The sequence below is a fragment of the Hyperolius riggenbachi genome, chromosome 2, assembly GCF_040937935.1.
Source record: "Hyperolius riggenbachi isolate aHypRig1 chromosome 2, aHypRig1.pri, whole genome shotgun sequence".
NCBI lineage: Eukaryota > Metazoa > Chordata > Amphibia > Anura > Hyperoliidae > Hyperolius > Hyperolius riggenbachi.
The window spans coordinates 324,268,036-324,290,965 of record NC_090647.1 but is presented as its reverse complement, the minus strand read 5'-3'; the positions used below and the strand labels follow the sequence as shown (position 1 = coordinate 324,290,965).

Genomic DNA, 22,930 nt, shown 5'->3' with positions numbered 1-22,930 from the left:
AGCACGGTGGCTTAGTGGTTAGCGCACTCTCCTTGCAGCGCTGGGGCCCCGGTAATGGGAGATCAGCCTAGTAGGAAATATTAAACCCAAACATATGTTCTGATCATTCCCCCAGCCTGTCCAAGACTTTAAGGACAACTGTTGTGACAAATTGCTAAATGTAAAATATGTGTGCATATAAATGTAAATTTCTCTCAGCATAAGATGCACTATAAATTACTTTTCTCCTATGTGGCTGACACTTACAGTAGGTAGACAAAATCTGACAGATTTTGCACTGGTCTATCTTCTCAAGAGGATTCTCAGGTATTTATGTATGTATAAAAGCACTTACTGAATGGAAATTTGGGCCAGTGCACACCAAAAATCGCTAGCGTAATCGCAAACGCTGAGGCAGGGGACACAATTGTCTTTCAGTTTTCTACGTACGTTTTCTGCACACCAAGTGTGTTTCTATGCAGTAAAACGTGTTTTTTTTTTTTTTTTTTTCACGGCAGCTGATGTAATTGATAGAGAAAACTGACAAAATGTGCAGAATCAGGATGCAGAATGTCAGTTTTTTTTTCTGCACGTGAAAAACACAGTAAGTGTGCACTAGCACATTGATTAACATGAGTTCTCAGTTTTTCTGTGCAGAAAACGCATACGAAAACAGTCAAGTGTGTTCCCTGCCTAAGTGTTTTTAGAAGCAATTTTTGGCCCTGTTCACTTTACAAACGCGGACTGCCGTGTGTTCGGAATGCAACGCATATGAACGCACGCCATCTGCGTTTGTATGCATTGCGTGGCTAATCCCATTCACTGAAGTGACTGGGTCAGCCGTGCATTTCTGTAAAAAATGCGTGCAGCATGCGTTTCCAGACCGCACTGGTCTGGAACGCATGCAGTGTGAACATCAGACAGTGCACTCTATGCACTGTCTGATGTCGTGCGTGTCAGCCTCCTGCACGCGTTCCCAAAACGCAGCTGGAAACGCGTGCAATGTGAACTAAGCCATTTTTTGCAGAGTTTGGTGTATATTTTTTATTTATTTATTTTTTACGGTTTGAGTTGAAGTGAACAACTTTTGCAAAAAATAAAAAAACCTTTGAAAATCGCAGTTAGTGCTTTTTAGAGCGATTTTCTACTTTTCCTATACTTAACATTGAGGCTGAATCGCCTCAGAAATTCTGCAGGACCCGCGTTTGGGGAAAAAAATCACATCGCTCTAGTGTGATCCAACCCATACAAATACATTAGCCAAGGGCTTTTTAAAGCGCTAGCGGTTTTAACTCCCTGGTGGCGTTAAAATCTATTCCCTCCCAAATTGTCGCAACTCGAAGGGAGAAGTAATTCTGAGTCTGACAACTGCCGGAGCCCCGATTTACTGTTAGGTGTGGCGAGCAGCACAGCATAGCTGCTATGACGGCGCTGAGTGCTGCACGCCTGTAATAAACTGCTTCGAATACTGAGCCTGCGTTTCTGACCTCTGCTTTTTAATATGCTAGTTCCTTGGCTCTGTCTTCTGGACCTTCTTGTGGATCTGGATCAATTGTTTGATAATTTTGTTAATTGAACATTAAATATGAAAAGGCTTTCTTTGTGAGATCAGGTAGGGGCGTTAGGATAATATGCTTCATAGCTTTGTATTGCAACGAGCAAGGCTTGTGGCTGTGGTGGGGAGAAGAATATTGGATCAGGCCTCTCCGGTCCATATTTTATTATATTTTGTATGTGTGTGTAAAAAAAAAAAAAAAAAAAAAAAAAAAAAATAAAAAATCTGTAAATAAGCCTTCCACATTTTCTGAACTGCCAAGGAAATGTGTATAAGTGACAAATATCCTGTTTAAAATCAAGTTCCAAGTGCGGCGGCAGCAGCTATAAGCAATATAAAGATGAGTAGTTAATGATATGCAAATTTCCCCTTACACAGTGGCGTAGCTAAAGAGCTGTGGGCCCCGGTGCAAGTTTTACATGGGGCCCCCCCAAGCACTCAATACATAACAATTGATACGGCACACCAAAACCTGCCAAGGACAACCCCAGTGTCAGAGGTGCAAGAAGGGAATGGGGAACAGTGTGTTAAGGATTACTACTATTCAAAGCATCTATAGAAGTGATTATTACCAGCACAGGACCAATAGAGAGCTAATACTGTGATAGAGGGTGGACCCTTCGGGGCCCCTCTGGCCCAAGGGCCCCGATGCGGTCGCTACCTCTGCACCCCCTATTGCTACGCCCCTGCCCTTACACTGAAAACAAGAATGGCTTATATACACATGGAACATTGTGCCCCCTACTGTAATATTTAAGGATAGTTGAAGAGCTCTGACCTGACTTTTGGAAGTTACCTTGCACATTTCAAGCGTTATGATTGTGTTTATAATCTTGTTTTTTAACACTAACATTTCCTGGACCTCTTAGTTATTTTAAACATATTTATAACTTGTTTAGTTTAATGTCCATTTCAACCTGGCAATACTCTTTTTAAAAGAAAAGGAAAAAAAAATCTACTTAAATTGGGCTATATGTAAACTCAACACTGTTCTATATTTGAGTATTTAAACCTATAAGATCCTGTGTAAGGCTAGGTCCACACTAGACACAGTTGCAGGACGGACACTGCAGTCCGGATCAGGGGAAGATTAGGGGAAGTACCACCGTACTGAAAACTGATGAAAGTGCATCAGTTTTGCATCAATTTCCGTTCAGTTTTTCCCTGACAGAAAACGTCTCCATCATTAGGAAGGAGTGGGAGGATTTTTTTGGGCCAATCGTAAAGCTCAGGCTATCCGTTTTCACATCAGTTTTTTGCCTGTGGAGCTGGAGATGCGTTTTCTCATTGCTTTCACTACCCCTGCGTGTATCCGTGGTCCTGATCCGTTGCGTGAAAATGCAGCAGATCCGGACCTTCCGTTCAGGTTTTGAAAACGGGTCCCCGCAAATGCAGACTGATCTGTTTTTTACTTGGGTGAGGCTGGCTGCTATTTTGAACATTAGTATCCGGGACTCCGTTTTTCATCAGGTTTGAAAAACGCAGCCACGGATACGTTTCCGGACCTAGTGTGGACCAGGTGTGTGTGTGTGCATTGCTAACAAAGCATCTATTCATGGTTCCATTGAGTACATTCAGTGAACTGTGCACCAATACTGCAATATGGACTGTTTTTTAGATAATGCTGTGATCTGTGACAATGACCATCGTGTAGAAATATGGATGTTAATCACGTGTATATTACCTTGTATACTGATTGTACTGAAAAAGTAAACCTGCTAAAATCAAATGTCTGTCACTGTAATAGCATTAATACAGAAAGTTCTCTTGTACCTATAGTAGGCTACACTCAGGGCGCTCAAACTTATTCAACAAAGAGCCAGTTTACTGTTGAGACTGTTTTGATCTAAACTAGTTAAAATTAAACAAAACTTTTGCCAACTGTACAATACAGTAATACAATAACATTTGTAAAGAGCTTTTCTCCCATAGGACTCAAAGCGCATAACTGTACCTAGGTACATGGCGCCTATCATATTTAGCCAAATAAAATGTCCCACTTGACATAAACTATGTGCCATATAATATGTAAAGAAATTTCTCTTACAGTGTGCTATGGCTAAAAAAGAAAATGTGTGGCGTGCTACAGCCAAGCGGAGGCGAGGGCCTGACAGAATGTGAGCTGGGTCAAGTAAAGGGCATCACTTAAGTGCATCAATACAGCAGGGAAAAATCAGTACTGTATTCAGGCAGATTCCAGTGATATGCAAATGCCTAACCAGCAGATATCGGTGACATGTAGATATTACCAAATGACAGGCAAATTCAAATGATGTGTATATATAATAGCAGGCAAATATGCAATGTACTTTCACAACACTATGCAGAGAGCAATCCAAGTTGACAGGTAGCATCCCCCACCCCCCACTCTCTTCCCCCCCCCCCCCCCACAAATATTAGTAAACAGCTGCTAAATATCACGCTACATACATTTTTAAAGGACGAACATGCAAGGAGATATCTATATATATATATATATATAGATAGATAGATAGATAGATAGATAGATAGATAGATAGATAGATAGATAGATAGATAGATAGATAGATAGATAGATATAGATTATATAGATTATATAGATATAGATTATATAGATATAGATATAGATATAGATATAGATATAGATATAGATATAGATATAGATATATATATAGATATAGATATATATATATATATATATATATATATATATATATATATATATATATATATATATATATCTGTGGAGCATTAATCTGTGTATATGGTGTTTGGTAGGTGTGTTAGCAGTTTTTACTTTCCCAGTTGCTGAGAAGATGTCTCTTGGTAACCTCAGTGGGCTGTAAGGCTGTAAGACTGAAAAAATTGCTAGATCTGAAATATAGCTGTCCATACTGTGCAATTTCCTCTTCAACCCAGTACACAAATCTGTTGGCTGTCAGTTTTTCTGCTTGCCCAGTGTATCTCAAGTAGGGTTAGTACTCATTGTAATTCTAAGCCATAACCAATTGCACAAGTGATCAAGTTTTCACTTGCCGAATAATCACTTCAGAATTGACCAGTCATGTTCACAGTGCTTTTAAAACAGGGCGAGGTGGCTGATTCCTACTTCCTCTGCTGAGAATTCAGTGTATGTATAGTGGCCATCAGCCAGTGGTTATTGGTTTTGGCTGAGTGATGGCCAAGAACATTGTTCCTCCCCACTTACTAAGCCCGCTACATGGCGTCACTCCTGTGCTGCTTTTTGGCCACAACCTCAGTCCTGCAATGTCACCTGAGGTATCAGGTGACGAGATTCCATGTAGGATGATATCTTGTATCTAAGTTGATTTAGATAGGAAGGAGCTTTGTACTTGTCTCCATTGCGAGAAAGCCTACCAATGTAGTCCAGGTTATACCGCTGTAATAACCCTTTCCAATCCCATGTCAGACTATGTCCCATGTTGGCTTTTTCCAGTTAGGCCCAATGTTGGATATAGTCAAACATAGGAAAAATGGCTGCCGCTAGGGGGCAATGTTGCTGGGATAATGTCCAGCATAGCATCAGCCTCTTTAGTTCAAAGTGACAGACTGACCCTTGCGCAATTCAGCCGCCCTTGTGAGTTTGCTAAGCAGTTCTGCCACTCGTCTGCTTCCTGCCAGTGCAATTCGGGTGCAATTTAAATGCAGCCAAATTGCAGAGTTTGTAACACCATGCCGTTATTAGGTGGCGGAGAAACGCGACATGTCGAGTGAGCACAGCTATGGCAGAAGTGAGATCTCACATAATAAGCGCGCGGCCGGTGCAGGAGAGCAGCTGACAGGCAGTGATTTCACCGTTTGTCAGCTGCCCTTGTAAAAGGACCCTAAGTCCTTATCCTTTGCTTCTGTGCTATTCATTTAAATATTACATGGGCGCGTTTTGGTCTGGCCACTAGGGGTGCTGTTGCTAGATCTACAACCTATCTGGGTTAAGGTGGCCACACACCATACAATTTTTTAAATATCTGTTCAATTTAAGAATTGCAATACATTTTTCTGACTGATTGTAACATTTCAAAAATATGACCACTGTACCACACACATGTTAAATTTTTCCCCAATTATGATAAAAATTATTGGAAAATCTGACAAAATTGCTAGGGTGTGTATATTAATAAATTGACAATCTAACACACACCATACAATCCTTAGAAAGATTGAAGAAAAATATCTGGCATTCCGGATCGATAAAAATGGAAGTAAACGGGAAATCCGATAGCATTTTTCAGTCGAATGGGGAAAAAAAAAAAGCTTTCGATGTTTTTGGGAGATCCGATCGTTTTTATCGAATTGCTGTAAAATCGGATCATTTTATTGTATCGTGTGGCAAACTTTAGTGTCAGACAGAAACTTTACCTTTTTTCGAATAGTTCATCAGGAACAACTGTATGGCTGGTATTGTAATGAATTCACTCCTACACCGTTCTCAGGGCCATGGTCCTGACAGTTTGCTTTCTGAAAACCTTGTTGAATTGTGGGCAATAACGGCTCTATCCAACTGCCAAAAAAGCAATATCTCCCTCTGTGCATAGAACGCTCTAATGGTGTGTACACACTTGAAAGCTAAATGAAAGATCTTAGACCAATTTTACCACCTTCCATGTAGTAGGAGAGCCATACTCTACACAGTCTATTCTATTGAGCTGAACGTCCCATCAGCTAAAACTCTTTGCAAGATGATTTACACATTCAAAAGATCTGTTTGTGCAAAAGATCCGTTCCTGCAAAATGCATTCATAGTCTATATCTGCAGATCCTCATACACACCTTGTTTAACAGACATTCATCTGCAGATCAGATCCACCAGGTTGGATCTGCAGATGATTGTCAGATATGCAGATGAAGTCTGTTATGGTGTGTATGAGGATCTGCAGATATCAGACTATGAATGCATTTTGCAGGAACGGATCTTTTGCAGGAACAGATCTTTTGTAGATACTGATCTGTTGAATGTGTACAGCATCTTTGTGTGCAGCATCTTGCAAAGATTTTTATATGATGGGGAGTTCAGCTCAATAGAATAGACTGTAGAGTATGGCTCTCATACTACATGGAAGGGGGTAAAATTGGTCTGATATCTTTCATTTATCTTTCAAGTGTGTACACACCATTAGTATGGCAAAACTAAACATGTCCCCACCTGTGATAAGTGTCAGAATGTAAATTGGAGAGAGGAAAGATTTTATAATGGGCACACACAAATTTAAACCACGTATTCTTCAGGTAATGTTTGCTTGACCAAATTAAAAAACAGTGACTATGGACAGAGCTCTCTGCTTGGACCTCAATGCTATTTTTATTGCATGCACATTGTGGTTTACAAGAAAACTTTTTGCTTGCCTTGTGAAAAAGCAGTTTTGTTGTGGCTTGGTCATTTTAGTGACAGCATCCAAAGAAAATATAGCGGTTATTTCAGTAGCATATTTTTCAGTGCTGTGCTGGTCAGTGGGGACCGGGAGCTATTTACAAGACCAGTGACATGGCGCAAGAGCAAAGCTCCAAAATTTTGTGCTATAACAAGAAGTTCAAAGCCAGTGGCTGTGGTAGGGAGAGGGATTTTTAGATCTTTCCTGGCATCTGACCTAAGGAGTCACACAGCAAGATGGTAAACAATTGATATTGGTTATCTCATTTACTAGGCTTAAAGCCGCATCTACACACGTAGATGCGGCCGCGATGCTCCTTATCAATCGAGCCGCTGATGTGGCTCGATTGATAAGATCCGACAGGACGGATCTTAGCACTGCCGATTCCCTGGTCGCTCCCCGCGAGGGGACAATGGCAGGGAATCGAGCGGCAGGTGCGCGGCGCGGGGACGAGCGGGTATTGATTCCCGCGCGCCGAGCGGGGACGCGCCGTGCACGCGGAAGAGGCGATCCGGCAGATCGCCACAATCTCTCCCCGTGTAGACGGGGCTTAAGGTACCCATACACTAACTCGAATTTCCACTGATATACAGCCGATTCGATCGCTATGATCGAATCTGCTGTGAAATTGATAACGCAAATGCTGACTGGTCGACCGATTTGCCATCTGACATTGATTCAGTCGATCGGTTCCGACGGAAAATTTTGCTTGATCGCCCACAGGTTGGGAGCGCATCGCTAGTGCCGTTTAGTTCAGCAACGACCGACGCAGCATAGTGGCAGCAATATCACATGTCTGGCCGGCACGAGTCCCCGGGATCCATTCAGTCTCGCTTCTTCCGGCTGGCCTTCTGCTCCATGTCCTCCTCACTTCCTATCACGTCCTGTCACAAGCCGAAGTTCAAACAGTAGAGCACCCTCTACTTTTGCTTACCACAGGATGAGACAGGAAGTGAAGAGGACATGGAGGACACCAAAAGAAGTGTGACTGAATGGATCCCAGGGACTCGCGACGGCGGACAGATAATTTTATTGCTGCTAGCCGAGGGAGTGACCTGGGGCGGCGAGGCTAGCGGCAGTGGCGGCATCACAGGTTTTGAATCGATTTCATGCTGAAACAAATTCAAATTTGTGTGCAGTGTATGGACAGCCAATAGATCCCTCACTCTGTGATCAGATTAGATCAGAGAGGGATCTATCTGTTGGTCGATCTGGTGGCAATCGACCAGTGTATGGCTGCCTTAACCACCTTAGCGGTATGGATGAGCTCAGCTCGTCCATTACCGCCAGAGGGTGCCGCTCAGGCCCTGCTGGGCTGATTTGGATGAAATAAAGAGCAGCACACGCAGCCGACACTTTGCCAGCCGCGTGTGCTGCCTGATCGCCGCCGCTCTGCGGCGATCCGCCGCGAGTAGCGGCGATAGAGGGTCCCCCCCAGCCGCCTGAGCCCTGCGCAGCCGGAACAAATAGTTCCGGCCAGCGCTAAGGGCTGGATCGGAGGCGGCTGACGTCAGGACGTCGGCTGACGTCCATGACGTCACTCCGCTCGTCGCCATGGCGACGAAGTAAGCAAAACACGGAAGGCCGCTCATTGCCGCCTTCCATGTTACTTTTGGCCGCCGGAGGCGATCAGAAGAACGCCTCCGGAGCGCCCTCTAGTGGGCTTTCTCGCAGCCAACTTTCAGTTGGCTGCATGAAATAGTTTTTTTTTTATTTAAAAAAAACCCTCCCGCAGCCGCCCTGGCGATCTTAATAGAACGCCAGGGTGGTTAAATAGTGTATTTTCTGCTTTTAGAGACATATCTGTTATTACTCTGTAGTTTTCTTAGGTTGCATAATGTGAAAGCTGCCTTGTATGCCAACTATTGTGAGTGAAAACTCCAGACCTCACTTACTGTATGTATTGCCAGCATCCCTCCTGATAGGTGGATCAGTACTTAATGTGTAATTTAACGCGCAGTTGCAATAAACCCAGAGAAGCAATTGAGGTGTGACGATGCAATATATTTATTCCTGCTTTGTGCAGAATTATGAACCAACAAATTATGGGTGTTTGTTTTCTAGCAGGTTACCTAGAATAGTTATAACCAGGTTCAGGAGTAGCTTTGAGAGATCTTTTTAATGGCATTCTGTTAATCAGTGGCTAGTGTAGTGTAGCCCAACACAGCGTACACCTACCCCTACTAATGTCTGTCTGCTTTGTGTCTTAACCATTGATGGTAAGCATTGAAGTCTTAAGTGCCCAGCTCTTCTCCTCTTGGCATGTAGATTAAAGTGGCTATAGCACTTTTTCACACATAATGTACATTCTGTTTTTGAAACTCTTATAGTCTACTTGTTCGTTTTTTCTTTTTTGCATTTTCATGTATAACAACAAATGTCTTGTAGGTGCTGTTCTACTATAACTTTATTAGTTTGTATTGGAGACAAACTTTCTTCTCTGGGGGAACAGCACCCCTGTGGGGGGTGGATGCTGGTGCAGGATCCCTAGGCCATAGCAAATTCACAATCCAAAGGACTTAATATATCTGACCGTGTAACCATTGATCATTTCGGGGCCAATCTGTTCCCCTTTGTCTGTCCCATGCCTTGACAAAGGGGACTGGATTGGCCCCAAACGATTGTTGGTAATATCTGTCAGATATATTACGTGTGTGTGATGGGACAATAAAGGTTTTTATAAAGTTCCAGCAAGTCTGAGTGTGGATCCATCCTTTGGATTGTGAAACCTTATTCTCTGCCTTTCTTAATTCTATAATAAAGCATATTTACAAAGAATATTATAATGGAAAGTAAACCATCTCTGTGGAATGTGGTCTCACAGTTTATCTGCAAGTGGCCATTACTCAAGAATGACACATGCAATTGAAAAGATGAATATAACACTAAGCTAAAATCTCCTGCATAACAAAATCAACTGCTCAATGTGTGATTTGCAGAGGTGTACCACAGTAGCAAGAAGGCACTGCAAATGGGCTCAGCACTGACTTTTTTGCTCACAGTGCTTTCCTAAGCTGACCTTTACCTTCCAGCACAGATCATGCCAAGGACAGCGTGTGCAGCTTCTGTGGTGCACTCTGAATGTCAGTGGGCATTTTTGGTGGGAAAGGTAGGAAGTGGGTAACAGAAGATGAAGTGATTGGTTCCCTGACAGCACCTTTCCTTTTATGTAAAGCAGGGGTCTCAAACTCACGGCCCGCGGGCCATTTGCGGCCCTCGATGCAATATTTTGTGGCCCCAGGGCCCCAGAGCTTGTAGGGGCCCCCAGTGGCTACAAGAGGAAAAAAAAATTTCAAATCGGCCTTATAGTTTTTGAGAAAATCGATTTTAAAGTTGCAAAGGAAAAAAATACACATTTAAAAACCCGCCGACTTTAATGGTTAATAGCAAATCCACCTTAAATGCTAGAAACCCTAAATTTGCAGGATATGTTAAGGAGATCATTAGGAATAAGAGGAAAAAACAATTTTTCAAAAAGACCTTATAGTTTTTGAGAAAATCGATTTTAAAGTGTCGAAGGAAAATAGTATACTTTTAAATGCGGTAAATGTCACTTTTAGTAGCAAGCCTAACGGTAGTGTAATTTTACATGTATCAAAAGAAAGAGCAATACATTTCCTGACAGGGTTTCCAGGGGGTCCATATGCAGCCGCAGCGCTTTGGCCAGGGATCGCTATACAGCCGCAATATGGCTGTATGAAGATTCCTGGCATTTTTTCCTATTTTCCCAATTTCTTTTTTTATGTTTAGAGTGTGGGAATTTTTTTTTTTTTAAATTATGTGGGGTCTCCCCTCCTGAAACTTTTTAACCCCTTGTCCCCCATGCAGGCTGGGGTAGCCAGAATGTGGAGCTCCGACCGATTGGGGCTTCACACCCTGACTATACCAGCTGCAAAAAAGGTCCCTTAATGCCGATTTTTGTTCCAGGGTATCTGTTGGGGGGGGGGGGGGGCAGGTTTATTTTGCTCTGGGGCCCCATTGTTGCTTAAACCGGCCCTGCCTGCCGGCAAAAGAGACACGGAAGCGAACTATATTTGCCCATTTTACCTTATAGTTCGCTTCAGTGCTCCCAAGTAATCCGCTGCATCCCCGCCGCTAAACAAGGGCTGCAGCCCCCCAAATCCACCGCGCAAACATCCACGACTGCGCTGAGGGGCAGAGCTTCCAGCTGTAGCCCTGCCCCTCCTGACGTCAATCGCCGAATGGATCGCCGCCTCTCCCCCCGCCCCTCTCTGTGAAGGAAGAGTGAGAGGGGCGGGCACAGGCGGCGATCCGCCGCGATTGACGTCAGGAGGGGCAGAGCTGAAGCTGAAAGCTCTGCCCCTTCCAGGAAATGCCGACGGATTGCCCCCCGGGGCGATTTGGGGGCTCTGCAGCCTTCGTTTTGCGGCGGGGACACGTGAACTCCCTTATGCGGCCCAGCCTCATCCTGACTTTGCCTCCTGCGGCCCCCGGGTAAATTGAGTTTGAGACCCCTGATGTAAAGGTTTTGGCCATGTCTGCCAGAAAGCAGGGGAATATCTCTATCCATTAAAATAGTTGGATTTGGCTATCTAAAGTTGATGTGTAACCATCCCCTTGATTGGCCAATTGCAAACACCTCTGTGACCCCAAAGAGTTAGCCCGCTACTTCTAAGGCAGGGAACACACTTTTGTTTCTCAGTTTTCTGCGCGCGTTTTCCTGCATACTTTTTCTGCACACCAAGTGTTACTATGCAGTAAAACGCGCACGGTTTTTCACGGCAGCTGATGTAATTGATAGAGAAAACTGACAAAATGTGCAGAATCAGGATGCAGAATGTCAGTTTTTTTTCTGCGTGCGAACAAGATATTAAGTGTGGACTAGCCCATTGATTAACATGAGTTCTCAGTTTTTCTGTGCAGAAAACGCGCACGAAAACAGTCAAGTGTGTTCCTTGCCTCAAAGAGATGCCATGTTGGCAGTGTTTGTCATTGCACCTTTAAGTATTGTTCTCAGCTCTTTATTGCATTATTAGTCTGTATTTGTTTGTAATACCACCTTATAATCATTAATGAGCCCTTGATTGTGTAATGGGGTAACACTCACAGAAAACTGTACTTTGTAGACTCTAAAGGTTGCACAAATATGCACTATAACTAGTGTCCATCGGGATTGGAACTTGATTCCTAGGGCAATGGTTGTGGTCACGAGTTAATTCAGGAGGGGTGCAGGGGGTTTGGAAAGAGAGAGCATGCCGCATAATGGAACAGCTTCCAGTGGGTGGGTTGAACTCAATCTGCCTCAGCCTTTGCTTGCGTTTACAGATCCAGAATACTGAATTAAACGACTGTGTGGGACACCTCTACATGCTAGATGCTCACCCGACACGGCCCCGAGCGTTGAGTCTAGTGTGTGCATGACACTTAAGACAAGCCCTTATTTAAATCCTATACTGCAAATGAAGCAAATTCTTACAAGGAGATAAATCCCCTGATTGCAAGTGATTAATCTTTCCTAGTGTAGCCCATGTTTAACTGCATGCGATGGAAGGATGGTGGACAGTGAGTGCTGATTCTGTTAGTTGGGGCTGGATGATGCAGAGGGTAATCATTTTTATGCATGTGGTGAATCCCTAACAGTACAGAAGTGGAAAACTGTGTGGGTCAGGTTGCATGTTCTGTGTTTTGTTTGTTTGATATTTCAGTCATGCAAGGCTGTGGGTCAGGTGTGTGGGCCCATGCAGGATGTGCTGCAGTGTGTGTGTTTTGTTTGATATTTCAGTCATGCAAGGCTGTGGGTCAGGTGTGTGGGCCCATGCAGGATGTGCTGCAATGTGTGTGTTTTGTTTGTTGTTTGATATTTCAGTCATGCAAGGCTGTGGGTCAGGTGTGTGGGCCCATGCAGGATGTGCTGCAATGTGTGTGTTTTGTTGTTTGTTTGATATTTCAGTCAGGCAAGGCTGTGGGTCAGGTGTGTGGGCCCATGCAGGATGTGCTGCAGTGTGTTTTTGTCTGTTTTTTTTCCCTCTATTTGGAAAAAGATAAATACATTTGTTTTAATCAAAAGATTGAGATCTTAGTCGTCCATCCATGTTCAGCAGACAGAGTTCACAGATCAGGAGGGTACATTTGTTGGTGGATCGTGATTAAAATAACCACTTTAGCTGTGAAAATGCTACAAAAGTCCATTTTGAAAAGAACATGCTTCTATGGCTTTGTTCTCCGCATCAGAACTATGACTGGCCAAGCCAGCTATGCTGGGGCCCATCTGCTCTCTATTTAGAAATCTCCAGCAGCATAGCCATCTCTAGCCGGCAGAGCCGAATCACTGAACTGATTACTCTGAGAGAGGTCAGACTGTGAGAGACCATTCACTGCAGTGTGGCAATGTGTAACCCTTTCCTGTCACTTCTCTCACTGCAATCACTTTTCCTACACACAGAGATCTGGAGAGCTTTGCATCATAAAGCACCCTGCAGAGCGTAGCAGTGTAACCCTTTCCTTGCTAAGCTCTGCACATTTCAGTCGTACCTATGGTAACACAATACCTTGTCAGTAACTAACACCCCTCCTCTGTCAAATGATGTCACTGTCAGCTCTGGGGAGAATGTGACCTTGTCACCTTCTAGCCAGAGACAGCTAGGAATAAAAGCTTCCTGCACACATAATGTGTCTATAGATGTACAGGCTCAAGAGAAAAAAATCCAGGAATGCTCTGGCATTGGGAAGGAAAATCAATCCTCTTAAAACTCCACACACCTGGTATATGGCGTGTACGATAAACCAAGGAGGATTACAGCTAATATGATGCGTTTGTCTTGTGTAGATTATGTGAACAAAATGTAGCCTCAGCACCAGAGAAGTCCAGAAGTCACCCTTGCACATGCTCATTAGAGGTTTAGGGGTTACTGTGAATCCTTACAAAAGTTGTGACAACATTCACTGTAACAAGCTTGAAAGTGGGCTGTAAAGCAGTAATGTGTGTCCAGCACATATTGCTGCAGTAGTTTTTTTTCACATAGACCATGCTTTTCCCATGACTGGTTTTCATTAATAATTTTTGTCAGAGAGATATCTGCTGTGCAAGCATGATAACAAGTGCTTGGTCTGCTCTGGATTGCTTTCATGGGGATGCACAGTATTGACAGTATGCAACTTTGCAAACAGTCATCACATTCCGTTCCAGCACAAACGGGGACTGGTTTCTGCGTTAGACGTCGTTCTGTAGTGTGACTAATGGTGGCCACTAATGATCCAATCTTTTTCATCCAATCTTACCAAATCTATGTAGTATAAGGGTAAATTGAGTGAATATACTGAATGGATACTTCAGTTAGTTCCCTTATATTACATAGAAATGGTAAGATTGGATGAAAAAGATTGGATCATTAGTGGCCACCTTTAGAGCGTAAGGGTGTCACTGGCTTAGGTTTTCTACATTTCTTTAGTAGAGATTTTTTTTATGAACTTTAAATCCATCTAAGGTATATGTTAAAACAGCAGAAGTGCTTTCTCTTTCTTATGTAGAGAATGAGAATCTGTGGCATCTTGCCTTTCATTGTGCTGATTTACTATTCCGTTTGACTAGACCTTTACCTGAGTATCAGCTAACTTTGTGTTTCCAGCGTAAGTGTATGAGGAGCTTGATAGACTAAGGGTTAATGGTGAGCCCTCCACGTTTGGATGTCACCATGTCCCCACTGCTGCATGACCCACTTCCACATTCGGTATCCAGGCAACATGCTCCTGCTCCCTCTGCCCTACCTCATGTAACGCCCGGTACAGCGGCATCCTGTTAGAACAGAGAGTGGCACTTAGTATCTGTACAGAAAATGCACACGCTGAGCTGTATAATGATGCTGAGTATCTGCACACCCCCTCTCTGTTTGTAGCTGTGTATTTTATCTGCCTGTCTGACAGATCCCGGATCCAGCGGGGAGCAGCTAATCTGTGCACACAGGAGGAAGCAGATAAATAAAGGATGAGAGAGACAGAGGAGACAGGACAGACAGAAAGGGAGGGAAGGAAGGAGTTAGTGTGCAGGCCTTTGTAGTGAGAAAAGAAGCAAAGAGAGACATCTGGTGGGAAGAATAGATTTTCCTCTGCACTTTTACATAAGATGTGATCTCCCTACACTAGCATAGTGATTCACTATGGTCACTCTCTATCCATAATACATGGAGGTGAGGAACCTGCTTCTCAACTTTCTCTCATCAATCGGTGCGCATCGCTCACCAAGGATGAGGAATCTGTAACCTTAATCTTGTCTCGTGGATTCATTTTTATTATTTCTTTTTTTCTTACCGGTTATAAACTTGGGCTACATCTCTTCAGCAACCTGTCACTTGCATCGACTGGTGAAAGCATTTCTGCGCAAACTAACTTTTTTACAGTCTTCATGCTGATTACATTCACCTTGGTGAATATTTTAGTGGGAAAAAAATATTTTCATCAGCTACCACACAAATTTGTGAGAAACTATTTCCATGGGTAACTTGTGCAACACGTGGGCATCACGGTGGCGTAGTGGTTAGTGCTCTCGCCTTGCAGCGCTGGGTCCTTGGTTTGAAACCCAGCCAGGTCAACATCTGCAAGGAGTTTGTATGTTCTCCCTGTGTCTGTGTTGGTTTCCTCTGGGCACTCCGGTTTCCTCCCACATCCCAAAAAACATACAGATAAGTTAATTGGCTTCCCTCTAAATTGGCCCTAGTCTATGATACATGCACTACCCGATACATACATAGACATAGGACTATGGTAGGGATTAGATTGTGAGCCCCTCTGAGGGACAGTGACAAGACCATATACTCTGTACAGCACTGCGCAATGTGTCGGTGCTATATAAATAAATAAATACCTTTGCCATCTCCAAAACTCAATTACATTTATAATGTATAAGCCGCTCACTCTGCTGGACTTCCTGATTTGAACAGGTCTTAAACTGAATGAACAGTCTCAAGAGCTTACAATCTAAAATGTTGTAGAGAGGAGGTGGCACAGTTTTTTTTTTTTTTAACATGCTAAAATGTCCATAACCGCTTATTCTGCTGTATTAATTGGAATCCCACAGGCACAGTGCGGCTATGTACAAAAGTATGGCCTGTTAATTTATTAACCATTACATAATAAATTAGTTTTATACACATTAGCTTAATGTCAGCTACTTAGATCTCAATATTAAAGTGAATAGGCTTATTGCCCTCCTAGGAAACACTTGTATGTATTTTTCTAGTATTAGCAGACGTGAATTTCAGAAATCAGTATTGCTATCCTGTTGATTAACAATGGACATAGAGCAGGGCCTTTGTAAATAAAAGGGCTTCAGTGCACGACATTGGCACTGAAAGAGTTACACTGTCACATGCTGCTTTCAAGCAGGAAAGAGGTTGGTCAGAATGCCAAGGTCTGCAGGGCTTTCTGGCTGGAAAGGGAATGCTTTGCCAGGATGTGGTTCCCTGGCTGAGTGCTCTCTGCCTCAAAGCATTCTGGGAGGAGGGCAGCTATAATTAGTCCTGTGCCTGGAATCCAATGCCTGTTCCCTCCTCTCATCACTGCACCATCTGTCTGCCCTCTACCCTCCCCCACACATACACTCAGCTGTGACACGAGCAAACTTCCTGATGTCTGACTATATAGGTGTATGCTTCGGAACCATTTTACAGCACATACACCCATGAGGAAAATGGTCTTCGTTGTATAAAACATACCTGTGTTGCAGTAGTACTGTAAAGTATTTACCTGTGCATCTGCTATCTGCTTGTGCTCACTGTACCTACAGAGAGAGTTCTTCGTTGTTTAATTCCTTTTGAATGAATGTTCATCATCACATAGCAGTGAAGAGCTGCTTGTCCTGAAAATACCATCTTTAAGATAGTCAAGCTGTTTCCTCTGCTTTCTCCATAAAGACTAGTTATCTTAATATTTTTTTTATCAGCACACGTGTTTGTGTATACTTACCAGCATTGCAAACAGACGCTTCCCAGCTTGCATAGAGCAATCCCCTCCTAAACCGTCCAGTTGCACTTTAACCTTTTTGTGTTTTTATGGTAATGGAGGATACCATTGTAACTTCTAGCCTTTTACAGAATACCTTGCTGAAGCATAACTGTCCTGTGATACATTTCAGCAGTAGTATTGCCTGCCACCTAAGAAGAAATGCTAGTTCTTGCACTGATGCTGTGCAGACTATTCACCTGGAAAAAGTATGCATATCCTTCAACCACTCCTGACACCCTTGATCATCTTACTTGTTTCAGATGGATGACTCAAAAATAATTGTTGGCAGGGACTCGTGCAACCAGATAATTAGCATTTTTCAAGTCAACAATGATGGTTCCCAATTTTTTTTTTACACATGACAGGTGTGCTTGTATATGGTAAGGATGAGCATTAATTACAGAAATGACTGATATACATGCATCTTTAAAGATGCAGACCTATTCTTTGTGTCATATGGAGATCGGCATTGACATACAAGGGTAGCATTTTATTACAGCACATACCACTAGCTACACTAGGTTGCATTGCATGTAACCAGCATTTAGCAGACCCTTTTATAAGCCGTCAGGCTTCTATGTATTGCTCTAAACCAAGACGCACAAATCTTTGTTAGCCATAACCCTTGTGTGTGCAGGTGCACAGAGTCCAGTATGACTTATTTCTTTAGTTTCAGCTTGCAGCTGTTCAGGCATAAATTCATACACATTCAGAGTGGCAATAGTATGAAAAACTCTTATTGAGCAGGACGTAGTGTGGACTGAACTTGTGAGGAGGTGGGAGATCATAAAAAATTGACAGACTAAATAGATCTTGGGGATTGAGGCGAGTTGGAGAAATGTGAATTTAAAGGAGCATGAAGCCTTGAGGGAAGGTGTGAGGAGATCATGGGATTAAGTTGGAAAGGAGGAGGAGAGCATACAGCCCTGAGGTGAGGACTTGTGTCAGTTTGTGGAGGAGGGATCCACATTATATATACACCACTCTGCTGGATACTGACATACAGATAACAGGAAAGCGAGAAGCAGGAGTGAAGAGACTGCAGGGGACTGAGGAATAGAGGGAGAAACTGAAGGCAAGAAATATAAATAGGAAGAGGTAGAAGGAGGAAATAGGATCAGAATCGGTACGAAGATAAAAACGTACTGTGCATAAAAAAGTAAGGCAACATTTCCTCCAATATGTGACAAGTAAGCAACTCATTTATGACCCATTCACATACGCCATGTTCTTTCACATAAGCCTCAGTGCTTATGTTTCACTGCATTACCAAAGCTTCCAAAATGAAGTAGTAAAATGAAATCTATTATTTTTAATGGTTCTTGTTCACATCATTGTTCCATTTCAAGGTGTTTAAAGTGGAACTGTAACCAAGGATTGAAATGTATTCCAGTCAGTAGCCGATACTCCCTTTCCCATGAGAAATCTTTACCTTTTCTCAAACAGATCAGGAGCTCTGTATGGCTGATGTTGTGGTGAAACACCTCCCATAGTGTGATGTTAGCACCTAGGTACTGACATCACACTGTGGGAGCCTTGTTGCATTGTGGGAAAAAAACAGCATCTCCTTCCACAAACATTACCTGTTAGCAGTAGAGATGTCGCCATGTGAGGGAGAGGAAAGATTTTACAATGGGCAAACATTGACTAAATCATTTATAAATAATTACTGTAAAGGATAAGCACTTTTTTTCATTACGTTATTTTTACTGCAGTTCCTCTTTAAAATACAAGAAAATCCCTGCTGCAGAAAACTGTCATTGGCATCTCTTATCCCAGTTCGGCACCATTCCCGCTAAAGTGAAAAACTGACCCTTTTTTATTGTGTCCTTCTTGCCGCATTTGAAAACAGGCACTGAACCTGCACAATAATTCTCGAATAGCGGATGCCTTTCCCATAGAAGCCTATGGTTAGAAACACATCTGCCCCGGACTCCAAACAGACCATAGGACTGAACATTACACTGTCAGCTCTAGCTGGCCATTGGAGATCCAGCTCTAGTGGGAAAAAGCTGTCCATGGTAAAGCCTGTCAATCCAGAGCACCTAACTGCCTGGATTCTGGTCTGAAAGAGCTCCATGCTTGTTGAAACAAATGCACACATGTATTACAAACTTCTTGTCATTTCCATTTTACAGCTCCAGGTGCAGGTGTTTTTCAGAAATATAAGGTGTATCTTTTTTGTTTTTCCTTTAGATGTCAGTTCTATTGACCTTGCTCCTTCCAGCCTGGAAAATGGAGACCCTCCTGCTGAGAAGCGTACTTCTCATCCAAAAGAGATTGAGAGGGGCCGCAGAGTGACCCAGGCATGCAGACACCCACGAACAAGGTGAGCATTATGATGGTATCTAGAGCCAGTCAGTCCAAGCTAGGAGCCACAAAGTTCCCTTAATGGAAGCACAGGTTTCCTAGCTTACTGATGCACTAACAACTGAAAGTGCTGTCAAAATGTCCCTGGAGGCATAGTGGTTCATATCCTTGGAAATGCATCTATTGGCACAGGAATGAATACCCCTGGAAATGCCTCTACAGGATTTCCCTAGAAATATAATTAGTGGAATAGTGGTTAATGTTCCTGCAATTCGCATGCAGTTCTTTCCTATGGGGCATAGAAATCGGGAGATTGGGTCATGAGAAAACTTCAGTAGAAATGATCAACAAGTTGCCAGTAATTCTGGCTTGCAAGCAAATTGTATGCATTTTGGAATTTGTCCCCTCAAATGCACCTTTTACCCAGTTCCAAGCTGCACACAGTTTGCTTTGCACTGACCATTGCTAGATATGCTGTCAAATCATTAACGTTAACGCTAAATTTCAATCTATTTCGTTACGAAATAGATCAATCCCGTCGATCGCTCCGTGCGGGAAATTACCGTTGATCGCCCGCGGGTAGGGAGCGCGTCGCTAGCGGCGTTTCAAGTGCCCGACGACCGACGCAATACAGCTGCAATACATTACCTGCTCCGCCGGCGCGTATCCCCCCGGTCACCGCTGCTCCGTCTCAGCGCTGGGCTCCGGATCCAGCAGGCTTTACTTCTTTCTGTCCCGGCAGGAAGTTTAAACAGTAGAGGGCGCTCTACTGTTTAAACTTCCCCCAGACAGGAAGAAGTGAAGCCTGCCAGACCAGAGCGGAGAAGAAGACAGCGGAGACCGGGGGGAGTCGCGCCGGCCGGAGCAGGTAATGTATGCGGCGGGGGGTATGAGCGGCGGGCAGCACCACCACCACAGATTGTGAACGGTTTCAGGCTGAAATCTATTCACAATCTGTTTGCAGTAAAGGCAGCCATACGATCCCTCTCTGTTCAGAGAGGGAGCTATCTGTTGGTCGAATCTGATGACAAATCGACCAGTGTATGGCTACCTTAAAGGACTTACGAGGCAAATATTAGAAAAAAAAGTTAGTTACCTTATTGCAATATCAGACCTCAGGGCAGATGATCAATGCTTCCCCTGTCAGTGTCAGGCGCTCTGTTATCTAAATCCAGGATTCATTACAGGCCCTGACCCTCTGCAGGGTCGCCTGAACTGATGGGATAAGAATTGCTGCTTTAAACAACAAACGCCTGCGCAGTTTGCATACCGCTGGTGCAGCTGCGCAGGTTTCCAGCCCTGTCTGCGGGCCGTCCTCGCTCTGTGCGCATTGGAGTGATTATGACGTGGGCCTCCCCCTCGTGACCATCCACATGATGGGCAGCGCCCCCTCAGCACACACTAGCAACACTGAGCTGGCTTAACTAGAACTGTCATATGCACGATCGCTGAAGAGCCGCTTGCTCATATTGAGCAGAGAGTCACTTAGGAGCCGCTGGTGAGCGGGCTCGCGTACGAGCGCATAACAAAGAACCGCTGGTGAATCAGAATAAAAATGGCAGTGACAGGGGAAGCACTGATCGTCTGCCCTGAGGTCTGATATTGCAATAAGGTAACTAACTTTTTTTCTAATATTTGCCTCATAAGTCCTTTAAGCCTCCCTTGCTCTTTTCAACCATAATATACATCTTGATTAAAGTTGCCTGGTGTGACTGGCTTTGATTTGAGATGTTGGCAACTGTATCCAATCTTGTATTGAAATGTTTCAGTATTGTTTCTCAAATGAAGTTCCAGCATATGCTCTTTAAAGTTGCTAAAGGTGACTACTAATGAGACCATCTTGACTCTGCAATCTTACCATTTCTATGTAATATGAGAGACCAAAGTATCCATACAAAGTACTTCCTTTATTCTTTCTCTATAGCGGTGCCCATTAGGTCTTCTTGGTAGATCTACCAAGAAGGACTTCTTGGTAGATCCCTATCCCACTACATTTTCCATTCTGTATATACAAGTGTGCTCCTCAAATTGTACGAAGGTAGATCATTTTGACTTGCTAATAAGTAGCTCACAAGCCAAAAAAGTGTGGGCACCTCTGTTCTACATAGATTTGGTAAAATTGTACAATCAAGGTTATATCATGAATTGGTGCCTTTACTTTCCTGCTGGTAAGGTGAGCTGGTAATTGCTGATGATGGTGGTTGATGGAGAAGGGACTGTTGAGAATGGAGTAGCAAAGAGCACATTTGGCAGGGAGCCTGGTGATGTTCCCTTGCAAATGTTTTCTACAGTTAACTACCTAACAAACGCGTTATGCCGTCGGGCGTGACTGCGGCGGCAGCCCCAGAACCGCCTAACGCCGATTAGCGCCAAGTCCTGGAGCTGCAGTTTACCAGGGAACGCGCGCGCATGTGCAATCGGTCCCTGCCGGTTCACGGGGCTTTGCTAGGACACTGTTAGACGGCGAAACGTGCGATCTACAGCAGCGCTGTACTGGGGACAGTCGTGTGTCGCGGCTGTCCCCCTGGGATGTGCAGGAGAGCAATCCGCTCTCATTGGCTGAAGCCTATGACAGCCGATCGCTGTCATAGGCTGGCAGAGGGAGGGATAGGGAAATAAATTAAAAATGTTAATTAAAAATGTTTTTAAAAAAATAAACAAACAATCCTGGGAAGAAAAGGGAGTGGGTTCACTTGTGTGCTGAGTTGTACGGCCTTACAGCGAGGCCTTAAAGCTGCAGTGGCATATTTTGTAAAAAAAAAATAAAAAAATATATGGCCTGGTCACCTTAAAGTGACACTTAAGCCTGAAAAAAAGTTTTACTCACCTGGGGCTTCTACCAGCCCCATGCAGCAGTCCTGTGCCCTCGCAGCCACTCACTCATCCTCTGGTTCCCCGCTGCCAGCTAGTTTCGTTTTTGCCAACAGCACTGGCCACGCGTAGCTTTCTCCGCGTTCCCGACTGCAATTAGTGCTATTGCGGGCCGCACTGCGTACAAAAATGCACGTTGCCGCGTATGTATGCGTTGGTAACGCGGCAACGCATATTTTTGTACGTGTTGCTGCCAGCAATAGCGCTAATTGCAGTCGGGAATGTGGCCAGTCCTATTGGCAAAAACAAAACTAGCTGGCAGCGGGGGACCAGAGGATTAGTGAGTGGCTGCGAGGGCACAGGACTGCTGCAGGGGGCTGGTAGAAGCCTCAGGTGAGTAAAACTTTTTTTTTTTTCCAGGCTTAAGTGTCCCTTTAAGTGGTTAAACGTTAGGGGTATAGTGTCGGCAAGGTGGCTGGATGCGGTGTCACAAGAACGATTCCTGATCAATTTCAACATGAAATTGATCGGGAATCGGCCTGGGGTTTATGGGCAGCCGGCAGATCTCTCTCTAATCCTAATCAATTAGCGAGAGTTTTGTCTCTTGCTCGAATCTGCCTGTCATCGCTAGATGTATGGGGTACCTTTAGACAGGTGCAGAAAATGGGATTTTTATATAAACAGGCTGACGGCCAAAAAAAAATCTTAATTGTTTTAGCTGTCAAAAGGATGTGGAGAACATCAGAGGAAAACAATCCTGCAACCCTGGTCTAAAAACTACTCCTTGTCTTTAATTTGAGATACCATAGTTGGGGGGGGGGGGGTTGCTAAAGAGTTAGCATTTACAGCAGAGGACATGTAACAAATTAATTGAGTGTGCATACAGGTATTCGATCTGAACACGTGTAGGAGAGGAATCGGCGCCGGTAGACTTGGGCGCAGGATACAGCTG

The 22,930-nt window shown here is 43.8% G+C and overlaps 1 protein-coding gene across 2 annotated transcripts in view; it reads left to right on the top strand.

The window, feature by feature from the left end:
• AHDC1 (AT-hook DNA binding motif containing 1) overlaps nucleotides 1-22,930 on the top strand; it is a 157,512-nt gene that overhangs the window by 76,918 nt on the left and 57,664 nt on the right. For both annotated transcript variants that reach the window (XR_011026297.1, XM_068269256.1), the window contains exon 2: nucleotides 19,054-19,186. Coding sequence is in view for 1 of the 2 variants with exons in the window: in XM_068269256.1 (XP_068125357.1) it covers nucleotides 19,054-19,186 (133 nt within the window). In the remaining variant the exon portion in view is untranslated. The remainder of the gene's footprint in view (nucleotides 1-19,053; nucleotides 19,187-22,930) is intronic.